The sequence below is a fragment of the Dermochelys coriacea genome, chromosome 12 (assembly GCF_009764565.3).
Source record: "Dermochelys coriacea isolate rDerCor1 chromosome 12, rDerCor1.pri.v4, whole genome shotgun sequence".
NCBI classification, from domain to species: domain Eukaryota; kingdom Metazoa; phylum Chordata; order Testudines; family Dermochelyidae; genus Dermochelys; species Dermochelys coriacea.
The window spans coordinates 9,811,036-9,823,550 of record NC_050079.1 but is presented as its reverse complement, the minus strand read 5'-3'; the positions used below and the strand labels follow the sequence as shown (position 1 = coordinate 9,823,550).

The 12,515-nt window shown below is 44.1% G+C and overlaps 1 protein-coding gene across 3 annotated transcripts in view; it reads left to right on the top strand.

The window, feature by feature from the left end:
* The window catches only part of NECAB2 (N-terminal EF-hand calcium binding protein 2), a 394,502-nt gene that overhangs the window by 79,536 nt on the left and 302,451 nt on the right, over positions 1-12,515 (top strand). For all 3 annotated transcript variants that reach the window (XM_043495046.1, XM_038368806.1, XM_038368807.2), the window contains one exon: positions 8,267-8,291. In XM_043495046.1, the coding sequence (XP_043350981.1) occupies positions 8,267-8,291 (25 nt within the window). The remainder of the gene's footprint in view (positions 1-8,266; positions 8,292-12,515) is intronic.

Genomic DNA, 12,515 nt, shown 5'->3' with positions numbered 1-12,515 from the left:
AGCCTATGACTAGCAAGGGCAGCAGGGCTCAAATACCATCTATAAAAAGCTGCTCAGAGTTCCTCCTTGCATTTTGTGTTCAGCCCGGCAGTTCTGCATTGAGTCAAATGAAGCACTCAGTCCAGCCATACTCCTGGTCTCTTCCCAGGGCTGAATTAAGGCAATCTGGGGCCCTATGCACATCATGACACAGGCCCTCTTTTGGCTCAATCTCTGCCTCCTTGCCCCGGCCCATTTTTGGTAGTGGGGTCCTCCTCCCATCCCAGACAGACTGGGACAATTGCATAGGGGCTCCTTCTCTCCTGAGGCTTGGCAGCAGGGCTCCTCTTCCTTTGGGAGCTGCAGAGGTGGCAGCGGGGCCCCCACAGAGTTTACCCCAGCAGCTGCGCCATATCTGCTTGGATGGCACTTCTCTCCTGTCACACACACTGTTGGGGTGGTGTCGAGCCATCCAAAGCAGTGCATCTTGAAGTTAATACTCCTGTGGTGGTTATGCAGCAGGGTTCCTCCCCTTCTGGGTCCGTGGGGGCCAGTCCACCTCACTACGTCTCTGGTCATCACCTATCACTGCCAGGGGAAGCCGATATCTGTTATCAGCCCTCTCCCGCTGGGCTGCAAGGACCCGGCCCTCCGTCACATCCTATCCTTCCATTGGCAGGTCCTTTTTTGTGTCCTACCATGGAGCCCTCTACTGGGTGCATTACTTCTTGGGGAGGCCCAGTGTTACCTATGCTGGGCAATGGGGCAAGTCCAGAGGGACTGCCCCCTGGCCCGGCATGAAGGGGCGCCTGGGACCCCCAAGACCAAGGATGGTGCTGGCCCTGCCCCCATAGCTGCCCTTTCTTCTTTCTCCATCAATCCTGCTTGGGCCCTGGGGGCAGCCCCCCATCGTGCCCAGATGAGCAGGTGAGCCCTGCCTTCATTGTGTGTAGTCTGGTGGGGCCCGCGGAGGAGAGGGCGGCAGAGCCATTGCCAGGCGAGGGAGAGGTCCTACCCCAGGGGGAGGTTTCCCTTTCCCCTGCTGTCCCTCCTTGCCTCCCAGACCCCCAAATTCATTACCCTTGCCCCCTAACCCCCCCCCCCCCCCCGCTGGCCAGCCTTTCACCTTGGAGGAGTTGTATAGTTGGCTCCACCTCCTGTATATTCTGGTGCTTGTGCTCCACACGTTTCACTTTCTCACCCTTGTGTCCTGATACCAAATGGTGGGACTATTGATCTATCTCACCTATGGAGGGTGAGGAAGCCCCGGTGGGCCAGTCTCTACTCCCGCACGGCCTGCTGGGGATATCTGTTGGCAGTTCCTCCATGGAGCCATGAGCACAGGCGTGTAGCTGGTGCGGTTCACCCCCCTTCCCGATGCCTGCCGCTTTTGCAGCGTGAGGGAGAACCTGGCGCAGGCTTATCTCGAATGCACCAGCTTTCAGCCCCTATTCCGGCTCCTCCAGAATCTCCTGTTGAGGTTGTGGCTGCACTTTCCCCCACACCTGTTTATCTTCTCACACCCTGTCATTGGCCCCATGAAGTCGCGAGACCGCCTTGTCAACCTCCTCCTGGCCCTGGCCAAAGTGGCCATCTTCAGCACCAGCGGGAGGATGCTAGGCGGGGGTGTGTGCTCTGCGACTGTGGGGCCTGTTTCCGTTCCTCCCTGATCTCGCACATCCAGGCAGAGTTCCTCTGGGTGGCATCCGCTGGCTCCCTAGGCGGCTTTGAGGGGTAGTGGGCACTGTCGGGGGTTCTCTACTTGGTGTCCCCCTCTGGATCCCTAGTTTTGAACCTGTGACCTTCACTCCTGACCCTGTTGTTTATTAGTTGTCCCCTGCATTCAGTTGGTTCCTGGGTCCAGTGGTCCCTCCCGCAAGGCTGGGGGAAAGGCCTTTAGATGTGGGCACCCACCTTCCAGGATTTCCAATAAGGACTCACTACAACCCCACTGAGGTGAATGGGGCAGCTCATTGGTTACTCTCTTGTCATATTGTCAAGCTCTTTCTTAACCATGAGGGTAAGGAACTTTCTGTTACAACATATAAAATCTTAACTTCTGATATAATCCCATGACTCCAGGATCTGGGGCCCAATGTGCAGGCCTTTAACCTTAATCCACCCCGATCCTTCTTTTTTGTAGCCATTTCCTTTCAGTCCTGCTCTCCATCTTGATTGTGTGTTTTCCTAAACGTTCTAGCCTGGGCTACTTTAACAGCTAATCCAATTCCACCTTTGGTGACTACTGCAATCAGTGCTGATATAGTGAAGAATTTGCTTGTAATGATATAAGAATCGGAATTGCTGTGTTATGAATCTACAGAGGCACTTCAAAAGCAGTTCTGTGCTATCAATATTTTCTGCAGTGTAGGATTTATGTTTATTTTATAAAAATGAGTGCATTTTCTAAAACCTTAACTCTATTTTGAATGAGTGAGCTGTAGCTCACGAAAGCTTATGCTCTAATAAATTTGTTAGTCTCTAAGGTGCCACAAGTACTCCTTTTCTTTTTGCGAATACAGACTAACACGGCTGCTACTCTGAAATCTATTTTGAATATAATTCCACAGAAAAGCTATAATGAGAATGAACAAATTAAATTAATGTCTATAACTAGTAAAGATGTAATGTATATTAAATTTAAAACCCTAAATCATATAGCGAATAGGTATGTCAAATAGGGTGAAATACATCCTGGTTTGGAGGGCCAGGGCAATACCCTTTCCACCACTTAAGCTCTGCAGTGGGGCTGCTGATGGAGCAGTTATGTGAAGCACTTCCCTCTGTGGGCACCTAGCATGCTTGCTGTTTTGCATCCCCATAGGTTAGCATGGAGAGGGTTAATGGTGGATTTGTGTTTACCAGTAGCACTAATTTACTAGACTTCACTCCAGTCTGCCACCCAGGTTGTGCTGGGGCCAGGGCTCTGAATTACCTCTGTTCCTTATTATACAATTACTTGAGTGTGAGGTGATCCCTCTGAGATGCAGGGGAAGGATGTGGTGCTGGAGAAAAGAGGCCTGCTGGCTTCTACTTCTGGCAGTAATCCAGCCTTGCTATGTGGCTGTGGGTAACTCATCCGAATTCTGAGCCTCAGCTGAGCATGAAAACCTGGGACCAGAAACTACGGTCCTGGTTCTGAAACCGGATCTGTATGCGGGAGCCTCTTTGCAGTCAGTTGGGGTCCCAGGCAGGCCAGTTGGGGTGGACACCATTGCAGTATTTGGGCTATACCTCCTTTGTGCAGGAGTTGGGAAGTTTGCTTAGTTAATGTTTGTAAAGCTCTTTGAAACCCTTGGACCGTCAGTTGCACCAAATTCCATTCATTTGTGACTGAGTGTAACTTAGCCCTATAAGTACAAAAGTGTTGGTTAAACCTCCAGGATGGGATTTGCACAGGGATTTTGGACATCCGTTTCTTGCTGAAATCCATGAGGGCTGGTGTCCAAGTGTTCTAGCTAGGTTTGAAAATTTCAGCCCTGATAGTCAATAGATGCAAGGTGATGGGTTCAAATTTCCATCATCCTGCAGTCTAAATATATCCCTTTCAAAAGATGCCATATCTCTAACTCTGCCATCTTCTCCAAAATTCACAGCCTGGTAACTAAAATAAGAGAATATTGTGGAGTTCCTTAAGAGTTTTTGAAGCCATCCTTTTTCTGCAGCAGAGAGTATTTCACAGGCCTTTATGTAAGCAGGATTCTTGGCAGCACAGCTGAGTAATCATTGTGTTACTTGTGCCTTCATCAGGATCTTGGTGTGCATTCCAGATGTTCATACGTTAACTTGCTTGCTGTCTCTGTTTACCAAGCATTTTATCTTTAATTACAGTCTCTCTTGGAATTACGGTCGGTTTCTATTTTTGAATGGGTCCAATTAAATTGATATAGTAAGTCTTGCTTGCCAGTAATGATGGTGGCACAGCTTGATACTGCTGAATAAATACATTCTAGTTGTATCATGGGTAGCATCTTCCCCAGGTTCACCTGATTCTGATGAGAAGTAAGTTATCAACATGATGTGCTGGCCCACCAGCAAAAACTCCACATAGAAGAAATGCTTGCAGGTTTGAGGATTGAGAAATTCCTTAGTCTGGTGTGTTACTCCCAACTTTATTAATGGCTTTGGCTGTTGACTCTTGATCTCTGTTTAGTGAAAGGAGACCCTCAGTGTTTGTATGTTTTTTCCATTGGCCCTAATAGGAATCTCGCACATTGATCAAGGAGGAATTAGAGCTTTTTAATGAATGAACAGTCTCTGCTCTGGTGACAAATTGCAAAACATAAAAACAAAAAGGAGAAAAGTTAATACATGCCCACGATCTGGGATCCTAGAAGTTCTGGTGCTTGCCAATTTCTAGCAGGGCTATCCAACTTTGCCAGTGTATATGATAGTGCATCATTTTTTCTAAAATTTTGCCACATGAGTGGCTCCTTAAGATACGATCCATAATTCAGCATCCCCCTCCCCTTTTTTTTAAGTTAACTCCTTCAGCTCCTTTGAGTAGTTTCCTTGTTGTTTGACTGAGCTAGGACACATTTTGTGTTTCATCTTGTCCTTGGCCATATTACTACTGTATGATAAGGTCCGTTCTTCTATGATGGGATTTTCCCCCTAGATTATACTCTCAGTAATGCATTTCTCAGGGTAGTAAACTGGAGGAAAATCTTTTCTTGTTAGGCTTTCAGTGAGATAAGAACCGAGCTCCCAAACAGCTCCTTACTTGTCCCAAAACATTGTTAAAAAGCTACATTTCTTACTGCTGATGATTTTCCCCCTCCGACCATCACGCTTTGAGAGCAGAAGGTCTCCGCCAACACGTTAAATAGCTTTTACTGCTTCTGCATTACACTTCGTATAGTGCCTTTCATTCAAAGCACCAGAGAACAATAACAGAAGGATGCAGCAAGGAAACAAAAAATTTGCAGTAATCAGCATTTAAAACAAAAAGATAACATCTGCTGATCCAATGTGAGAGTAAGACGAAAAGAGGAAAGGAAAAATATTGCATACAGAGGCAGCATACCGTGGGTATTGTTTATAGAAGTGTGTCCAATGGCCCTGTGAATGAACCTATTCCAGTCAAACTGAGGACATTAAATGGGGCTCTCTTGATTTATTCTTCCATTGTTTGTTGTGCGGCTCTGTGCTATAACCCAGATGCAAAGCAATGTTGTCCACTTAGCTACATTTAAAACTGAGTGGATTTACAAATAACTACTTCCTGATTGACATGCCCTTGGCAGGCTGTCCATATATGGCCCAGTCCTGCAGCCCTGAACATTTTTCACTGTTCTCATTGGGCTCACGGGGAGCACACAGGAATGGGAGCTGGAGTGCAGGAATTCTCAGGCTTGCTCCTTGTGGAGATCTCTCTTCAATTCACTCCATCTGGGTGTAGGGTTTGCCCCTCCCATTGGACCATTTCCAAGGGATCAATTGGTGTCTAGGTCCATTTACACAGAAACCCAGTGCCAGCTCTGTCCCCAATACACCCTCCCCACAACTGACGAAGTTTTAACAGCCAGCTGCTGTTCCAAGGTGCCCTGTGATGCAGTCTGTCAGGCCTTCTTTGGCCCCTTCTGAAGGCCTTGTCACCCTGACAACCCCTGCTGAAGGAAAGCCTACTCAACCAGGCTACCGACATGACTTCATACTCCAGAGGCCTAGACGGACCAGGCAGAGACACTGACCAATCGGGACCCATCCGGCCAGTTAAGACGACTTGTCTGATTCTTCTCGGGGGCAGTGTGAGGTGTCACTGGATGGGGAGGAATTCCTCAGTACTAGGCCAGAACCCCTAGGCCAGGCCAGGGCCTTGCCCTCAGCACTGCAGCTAAGCACTTGAATTTGAGGTTTATGCTCTTTATTTAAAGTCATAGACAGCCACATTTGGATTTATTTTGTTGATTTAACTGTTTAGAGACTGATGCCAAACGTATGGCAAGGGCCACTATACTCCAAACAGGTGTCCAAAGCTAATGCACGAAGGCAGAGAGCACCTGCGTTACAATGCTTGGTCCCACAGGGGGCACCTCCACCTGCCACACGCTCTCTTTAAGAAGGGTTGCGGGAGTGAAACTCTCTAATGCAGCCTGTATGCCTATCCAAATTATATCTAAACCTTTTCAGGGTTGCAAAAGTGGGTAGCAAACTCTTGTGAACAGGCCTATTTCCAGTATTCTCTGTGTGGTCAGGCTGGGGAGATTGCAAGAAGTGCCTTCTTTCAGTGTTTCACCGTTTTTTCCTGTCCCTTCTAGAAACGGGAATAGCAGGAGAGGTGAAGGGGAAGTTAGTTGAACTTTTGAACGTCTTAACAGCTTGGGTTTGGATTTGGGCTGGGTGTGAGTGAAGAGTTGGGTCCTTTGTTAATGCACACCCATTTGCCAATCACTACGCTTGTCTTGGGGAATGGTCTCTGTGGGTGTGCATACCCCCCCCCAGGTGTGTTATGTTCATTGCAGTGGCTGAACCTCAAAAGAGTAGCTATACTGAGGCTGAATGAACCTCACTGGGTCCAGCTGATGTTGGTTAAATAAGTCAAGCCCTGCAGGATCTGTCTGTAGAGACTGGCAGTGGGCCAACCTCTGTTGTTTTCTCTTGAAGGTCTTGAGTTCTGAGGTTTGTTTGACTTTTCTAATGGGTCTGATTGTATCGGAACTGGGGTGCTCATCCTTAAATATTATAAAATATTGAGTCATTGTCTTTGTACAGTATCCATTTTGAGCCTTATATAGGATAGGTGATACCCTAGGTAGAACATTGATTTAATGTTACTTAATTAAATAGTATTCATTTAAGTAACATATTGTGCAGTTCAATTTGCCTCCTGTGTTCCTTCTTTCATGCAGCATTTTCTCCTTTGATTTTTTTGAATGAATTTATGACCCAGAAAATAAGACTTCAATTTATGACTGATTCTGAGCTGCCTGCTGCAGCTTTTATTCCCTTCCCAATGCAATCTTTCTTTTGTTTAGCCAAATTCTCCTTTCTAGCCCAAAATAATGGGCTCAGGCTTAGAGGCGATGATAATGATGATGATTTCCCTTTTCACACTGAGCATGTGAATTGTACAGCAATATATGGGAAAACCTGTGCTAACAGTTATTTGTCTCAGTTACCTATCAAATCCCAGTCTTCACAAGAGTTCCTCATTATTAATTGTATTGTGCTGTGATGGCCAACTCCTTGGCACAAGCACCTTGTCTCCTCCTCTTTGATCCAGAGCGAAACGCAAAGTTGATGCTTAACAAATAGAAACAGGAACTCCCACATGGATTCTGATCCTGCCCCCACTGAAATGCTAAAGGGTTTTGTGGCAAAAAGTCTATTGACTCTTTAGTGGGGAGTAGGATTGGCTCTGGGTGGCTGGAGAGTCAGCACAAGGGTGTGGTATGGTACTTTGAAGTGAGAGCTGTCATCTTTCCATTTCCTTCTTTGAGCAAATACTTCACTATTGAAGTGGTAGGCTGGATGGCTTAGGACAAAATAGAGTATGTATATGAAGCCTGCTGCCTCTCTCCCTGATAGCAGTGACTGAAGGTTATCATTGCTTGATGCCCTCTAATCATTCTTAATAGAATGAGTTGGTGGGTTTCATTCATTTCTAGAGGATAAATATCTATACTTCAAAATCGGTCCTACTCTTGGATGCATTTTTGTTGGCAATCTCAAGGGAGAGAACAATGATTAGCATGGAAAGAACTTTCTCCCTTAGGCCTGGTCTACCGTAGTCTAGAGGAATTTTGCAAACATTTCACACTGTTAGCTCCAGTGAAGCTTAACTAGTGTTAGCAAATGCAGGAGCCCAGGCATAGACTGGAAACTGGCTGCTACAGTATTTTAAGCACCTGCTCTGAGCAAGGTTGGATGAATATTTTTAAAATACCAGAAGTGTAGAAATGTTTGCACTACTGCTACCTAAGATGTAACTTATTCTGCACATCAATGAAAATTCTAAGTCAGTCCAATAACTTCCTTCTCCAGTAATCATTTAAATTCTGGGGTGTGTGGCCCCTCCTTCATCAGGGAAGGGGAGGGCCTTTTCTAGTGGATGCCTCCCACCGTCCCAGGATTTAAATAGGCCAGTAATTTCTTTTTTCACAGTAAATACCCTCTAAAATCCAAAATAAAAATACCATCAGAAATGAGCTTTGACAGGCTAGAAATCTTGATCACACTGTTTAGGTTTGGAACTGGATATAATCTTGGTATTAATCGTTTAGTAAAAAAGAAATGTAACAAATCACAAAAAATAGTAAAAATGTCTCTCTCTTTTTAATTCTAGATTTTCAGACGCGCTGACAAAAATGGTAAGTCTGTATATTCATATACATTTATTTTGCTTTTCTTTTGACTGAGCCTAGAATGTTCTTGTGGATAATTGTATCTAATTCCTCCCCACCCTGAAGCCTCATACAATCCAGGAGACTTTAAGAAAGCAATACAGGTTAATGCTTTGAGAAGGTCATGTAATTCTATGACTGCGATATTCTTAGAATCAATGTGACACTAACCTGTAACTCTTAACAAGTAAATGTGTTCCTTAAGCAGTTCAGATCTACTCTATGCCTGAAAGCAGTGGTCTGTAAATTACACACATCTTGAAGGAACATAAACCAACTTCCTGAGAAACAGTAACTGACTGACTCTGTTGTAATTGTTCATCTTTGTGACTTAGTTCTGTCCCATTTGCAAAGCCACTTGTTTAGTGGTGTAAAATGGTTGGCGCTCTCATCATCAGGGGAAGAATTCAGAGCCACCCAAATCTCTTGTCAGGTCCTCTCCTCAGGGCGCATTTCACTGCCAAACTCACAAAATAAGGCAAAACAAAAGCTAAGTCCTTAGAGCACCCCGCTGCTAGGGCCAAGAGGCCCATCTATCTGGGGCAGGATGCACCTCTTCCTCCTAAAGCCCCACTGAGTCATGTTACAGACAGGTCTTACCCTTCCTTGGCCATTCCACTGTCACAGGTTCACGAAAGATTAAGAGGCTTTGTATGTGTTGAGGCTTTGGTAGTTTTGTGGAGTCGTGGATTTTGTTGCATTGAAATGGATTTTGCACTTATCCTAATGGGAAGACACACAACTGTAGTGAAGTCCAATATATTGCCACGATGCAATGAATTACAGAGATTATTCTTTCTTGGATGATCTGTTTTGGATTCCTAAAGAGAACTCTTCTGCTTTCTCAGTGAGAATCTCAGATGAGATGGGAGATATTTTACTTTATCCGAACACAGCAATTCATTTTCACTGTTGCTCTTGCCCTGTTTATTCTACAGTCAGTTTCCAGTCTAGAGATGTGTCATCGAATTGCTGTTGTGGGGCTAGGGTTGCAGGTTTAGAGGGGTATTACAGAGGTGACATTTTCAAACTTGGGGAAGATGAGAAGTGGGGCCATTTCCAGGAAACCTGGACCCCCCGCAAAGCAATTTGATTCAGGCACCTAGCTGCAAATTTTAAGATCCAGTGTCCAATCTTCTCCCAACAACACCATGAGATAATCGGTTCCGCACCAACAAGTGGTGTGTTTGTGGAGGAAGTTATTGGCATAATGAGTGGGGTTTCTTATTAAATAGGAGGCTGGAGAAAACCAGTTGTACCCTCTCCAGGGATGGGATTAATAGGGAGATTCATGGGTCCCAAAAGAGAGCTGTAGTGGCAACCACAACTGTGAGCATGAAGAGGTTATACACGCTATTGACCTGCCGGAGTCTGTGCAGTAAAGGTCACACCAGCGTTTCAACCTGTCCCTTATAGGGTAGGACCCTATAGGCTGAGTTACCTGTTTTTCTGTCCCTTGGCACAGAGGGAGATGCCCCAGGCTTGGGAGGAGGCTTTCCACGCTCAGCCAGTTAGATCCGCTCCTGCTGGGGAAGGAAGGCATCCTTTAATGTAGAGGGAACTCTTAAAACCCAGCTATGTATCTGCCAAATACCAGGGGTTGTTGCCTTGAGAGAACAAGTTAACCATTTTTCCTGGGATCAGAGAGGAGGTTGGGTTTGGGTTTGGATTCAAGAGCCCCTTTCTGAAAAAAGAGAATAAAGAAGGGATCAAAAAATGAAATAAAATGCCTGTATTAAAGAGTGAGATCAATAGTAACTTAAGGCCAAACTAGATAAAGAGCAGTACTATTATCTGTGCAGGATCCTGCCTGGGGAGAAACTGGGACAAAGACCTGATAATATCCAACACTGAAGGGGCCAAATTAGTCTCTGTCACTATTGGTTTCAGCAGAGTCACCCCAGAGGTGATTTAACCCTATGTTCTGTCTTCTGTTCTTGCTGGCTCGCTCTAATATTACTGGCAAGCCACCTCCATTTTGATTATGTCCTATCTGTAGCCAAAACACAAAAAACTTCTTGTTTGCATTCACTTTTCTCAAAGAAGAGGGTTTTTTTTTCATGAAATCTTGTGTACAGGGTGCTATGAACTAGAATGCTGTCGGTTCAATGGTATTAATTTATATTTTTCTATTTTCCCTTTAAATTGTCAATATCTTTCTGTTGTTTAAAGATAATAGGCCAAATTCTGAGCTCAATTATGCCTGTGCCAAACTTGTGTAGTTTCACATTACTCCAGATTTAGACTGGTGAAATTACTTCTGTCCACAGCAAATGTTTCATGTCCTCCTCTTCTTAGGATCACTAAAATCACTGGCTAATTTTCCAAGAGAACAAAATGATTACTGTCCTTTATGGAAAGTAATTTAATTATAGAGCAATAGTTACTGCAATAATGTGCAGTATCCTTTTTAAAAAAATCATTTAATCTTGATTTAACATATCTACCTTGATGTTGTCAATTTAAATGATTATTTTTCAGATCTAATCACTTACTTATTTTGCTAAGTGATGTCTTCAGTGCTTTTGTTTTAGTCTCCACCAACAAAATAATCCCAGATTAAGATGTACTAAATTCAATGATTCTGGAAATTTACAAACCATTTTCTTGGCTGATGTGCCAAGATTAATGTCTTTGCTGCTGAATGTGAGTGTAGCATCTGTGTGGTGGCATTCTTTAAACTTTGGTGTTCCACTGCAATTGCAGCATTTCAGAAGGAACATGCCAATCATCTGGAGGGCAGAAAGAGAAGTGCTTCCCTCTCACCCAGCAAATGAGGCAAAACTCTAGACATTTCCTGATTCTAGGTGCTAGGGCTTCAGATCGTGAAGATAAACTTTTGATGCAATTATCATCTCACAGTGGTATAAATAAGGAATAATGCCATAGAAATCAGTGGAGTTCTGCTGGTTAATGAGGAGGGAGCATGAGGTTGTACAGCACGTATTCTGTGCTGCTCATTGCATCCAGTAAACCTGGAGAAATTGTGTTCTGTAGACTTCAGATTCCTATGATTTATTGTGCTGATAAACTGTCTGCAGAGACGGAAGGATTTCATTATGCCAGCTTCAAAAGCTGATGATAGTGCCCATTCAGTAATGTGTCTGATTTATGCACCCTCTAAGACGTTTGGACTGTAAAACATTAGGTGTTGTTGAAGTAAATTTAGAAAGAATGTACTATGCTGATGGGATTTAGTTACTGCACATCAGTTATAGTTGATTTTCTTAAAGGACAAATATTAGTGTCCGGGAGTAAAACCTCTTTCCTCATTTCACATGTCTGATTGACTTAGTTTTTATTATTGAAACCTGCCTGATGCTTGTCTTTTCTCAATCTTATGATGCTCAGTTACTGGTGACAGGCAAGAGCTTGACATCCAATATTTTAATGTTAGTAGCAGACCAAAGGCCACACAAAGTATCTCCATTAGTAAGATTAGGCTGCTACTCTGAAACCTGCCATTAGCAAGAGTAATTCCCTTATTTATCTAATCACTAAAGCCCTGCTCTCCACCTCTGATCAAAATCTTTGCCCAAATCCTCTGCAGGCCTCTCACATGATATTTTATCCCTTAATACAATTAGAACTAGTGACCTGTAAGCTGTATTGATACAGCTGTATCAAGCTGTATCAAGTTGATACATTAAGATTTTGTAGCAAGGGGAAAAGGGCAAGCTGATAGAATGTGGCAGGACGGCTAAAAGCATTTTGATGTTGTGTCCATTTGACTGAAGAGGAGAAAAAAAATGTAAGAAATAGAATGAAGGGTATAGGTAAACTGCACTGAATGGTTTGTTAATGACATCTCTTTGCACAGTGAGCTGGGTTTACAAGTAGAACTCTATGGGTTTAAAGTGTCCATTCCTGATCATTTGCTTTCTGGAATACCAAGGAAGAGCCACTCTACATTGTATGTGGAGGGACAGCTACAGCTGATCAGTGAACTGATTGATATTGCTAATCATTGTGGATCTTTCAGGGAGAGTGCTATAGACCCTTCACACTTGATATCTCTTCCTTTCATGTATGCTGTGGATTTCTCAGGCATTAATGAGGCCAGCTTCTATTAACATCATTGCATTCTAAACATTTCTTGGCATTCAGTTAGAATCAAATCAATGGGACCAGGTTTATGACATTTCTCCAAGATAGGCTGGGACTGCAACATACATTGAATCAAGCATTCAA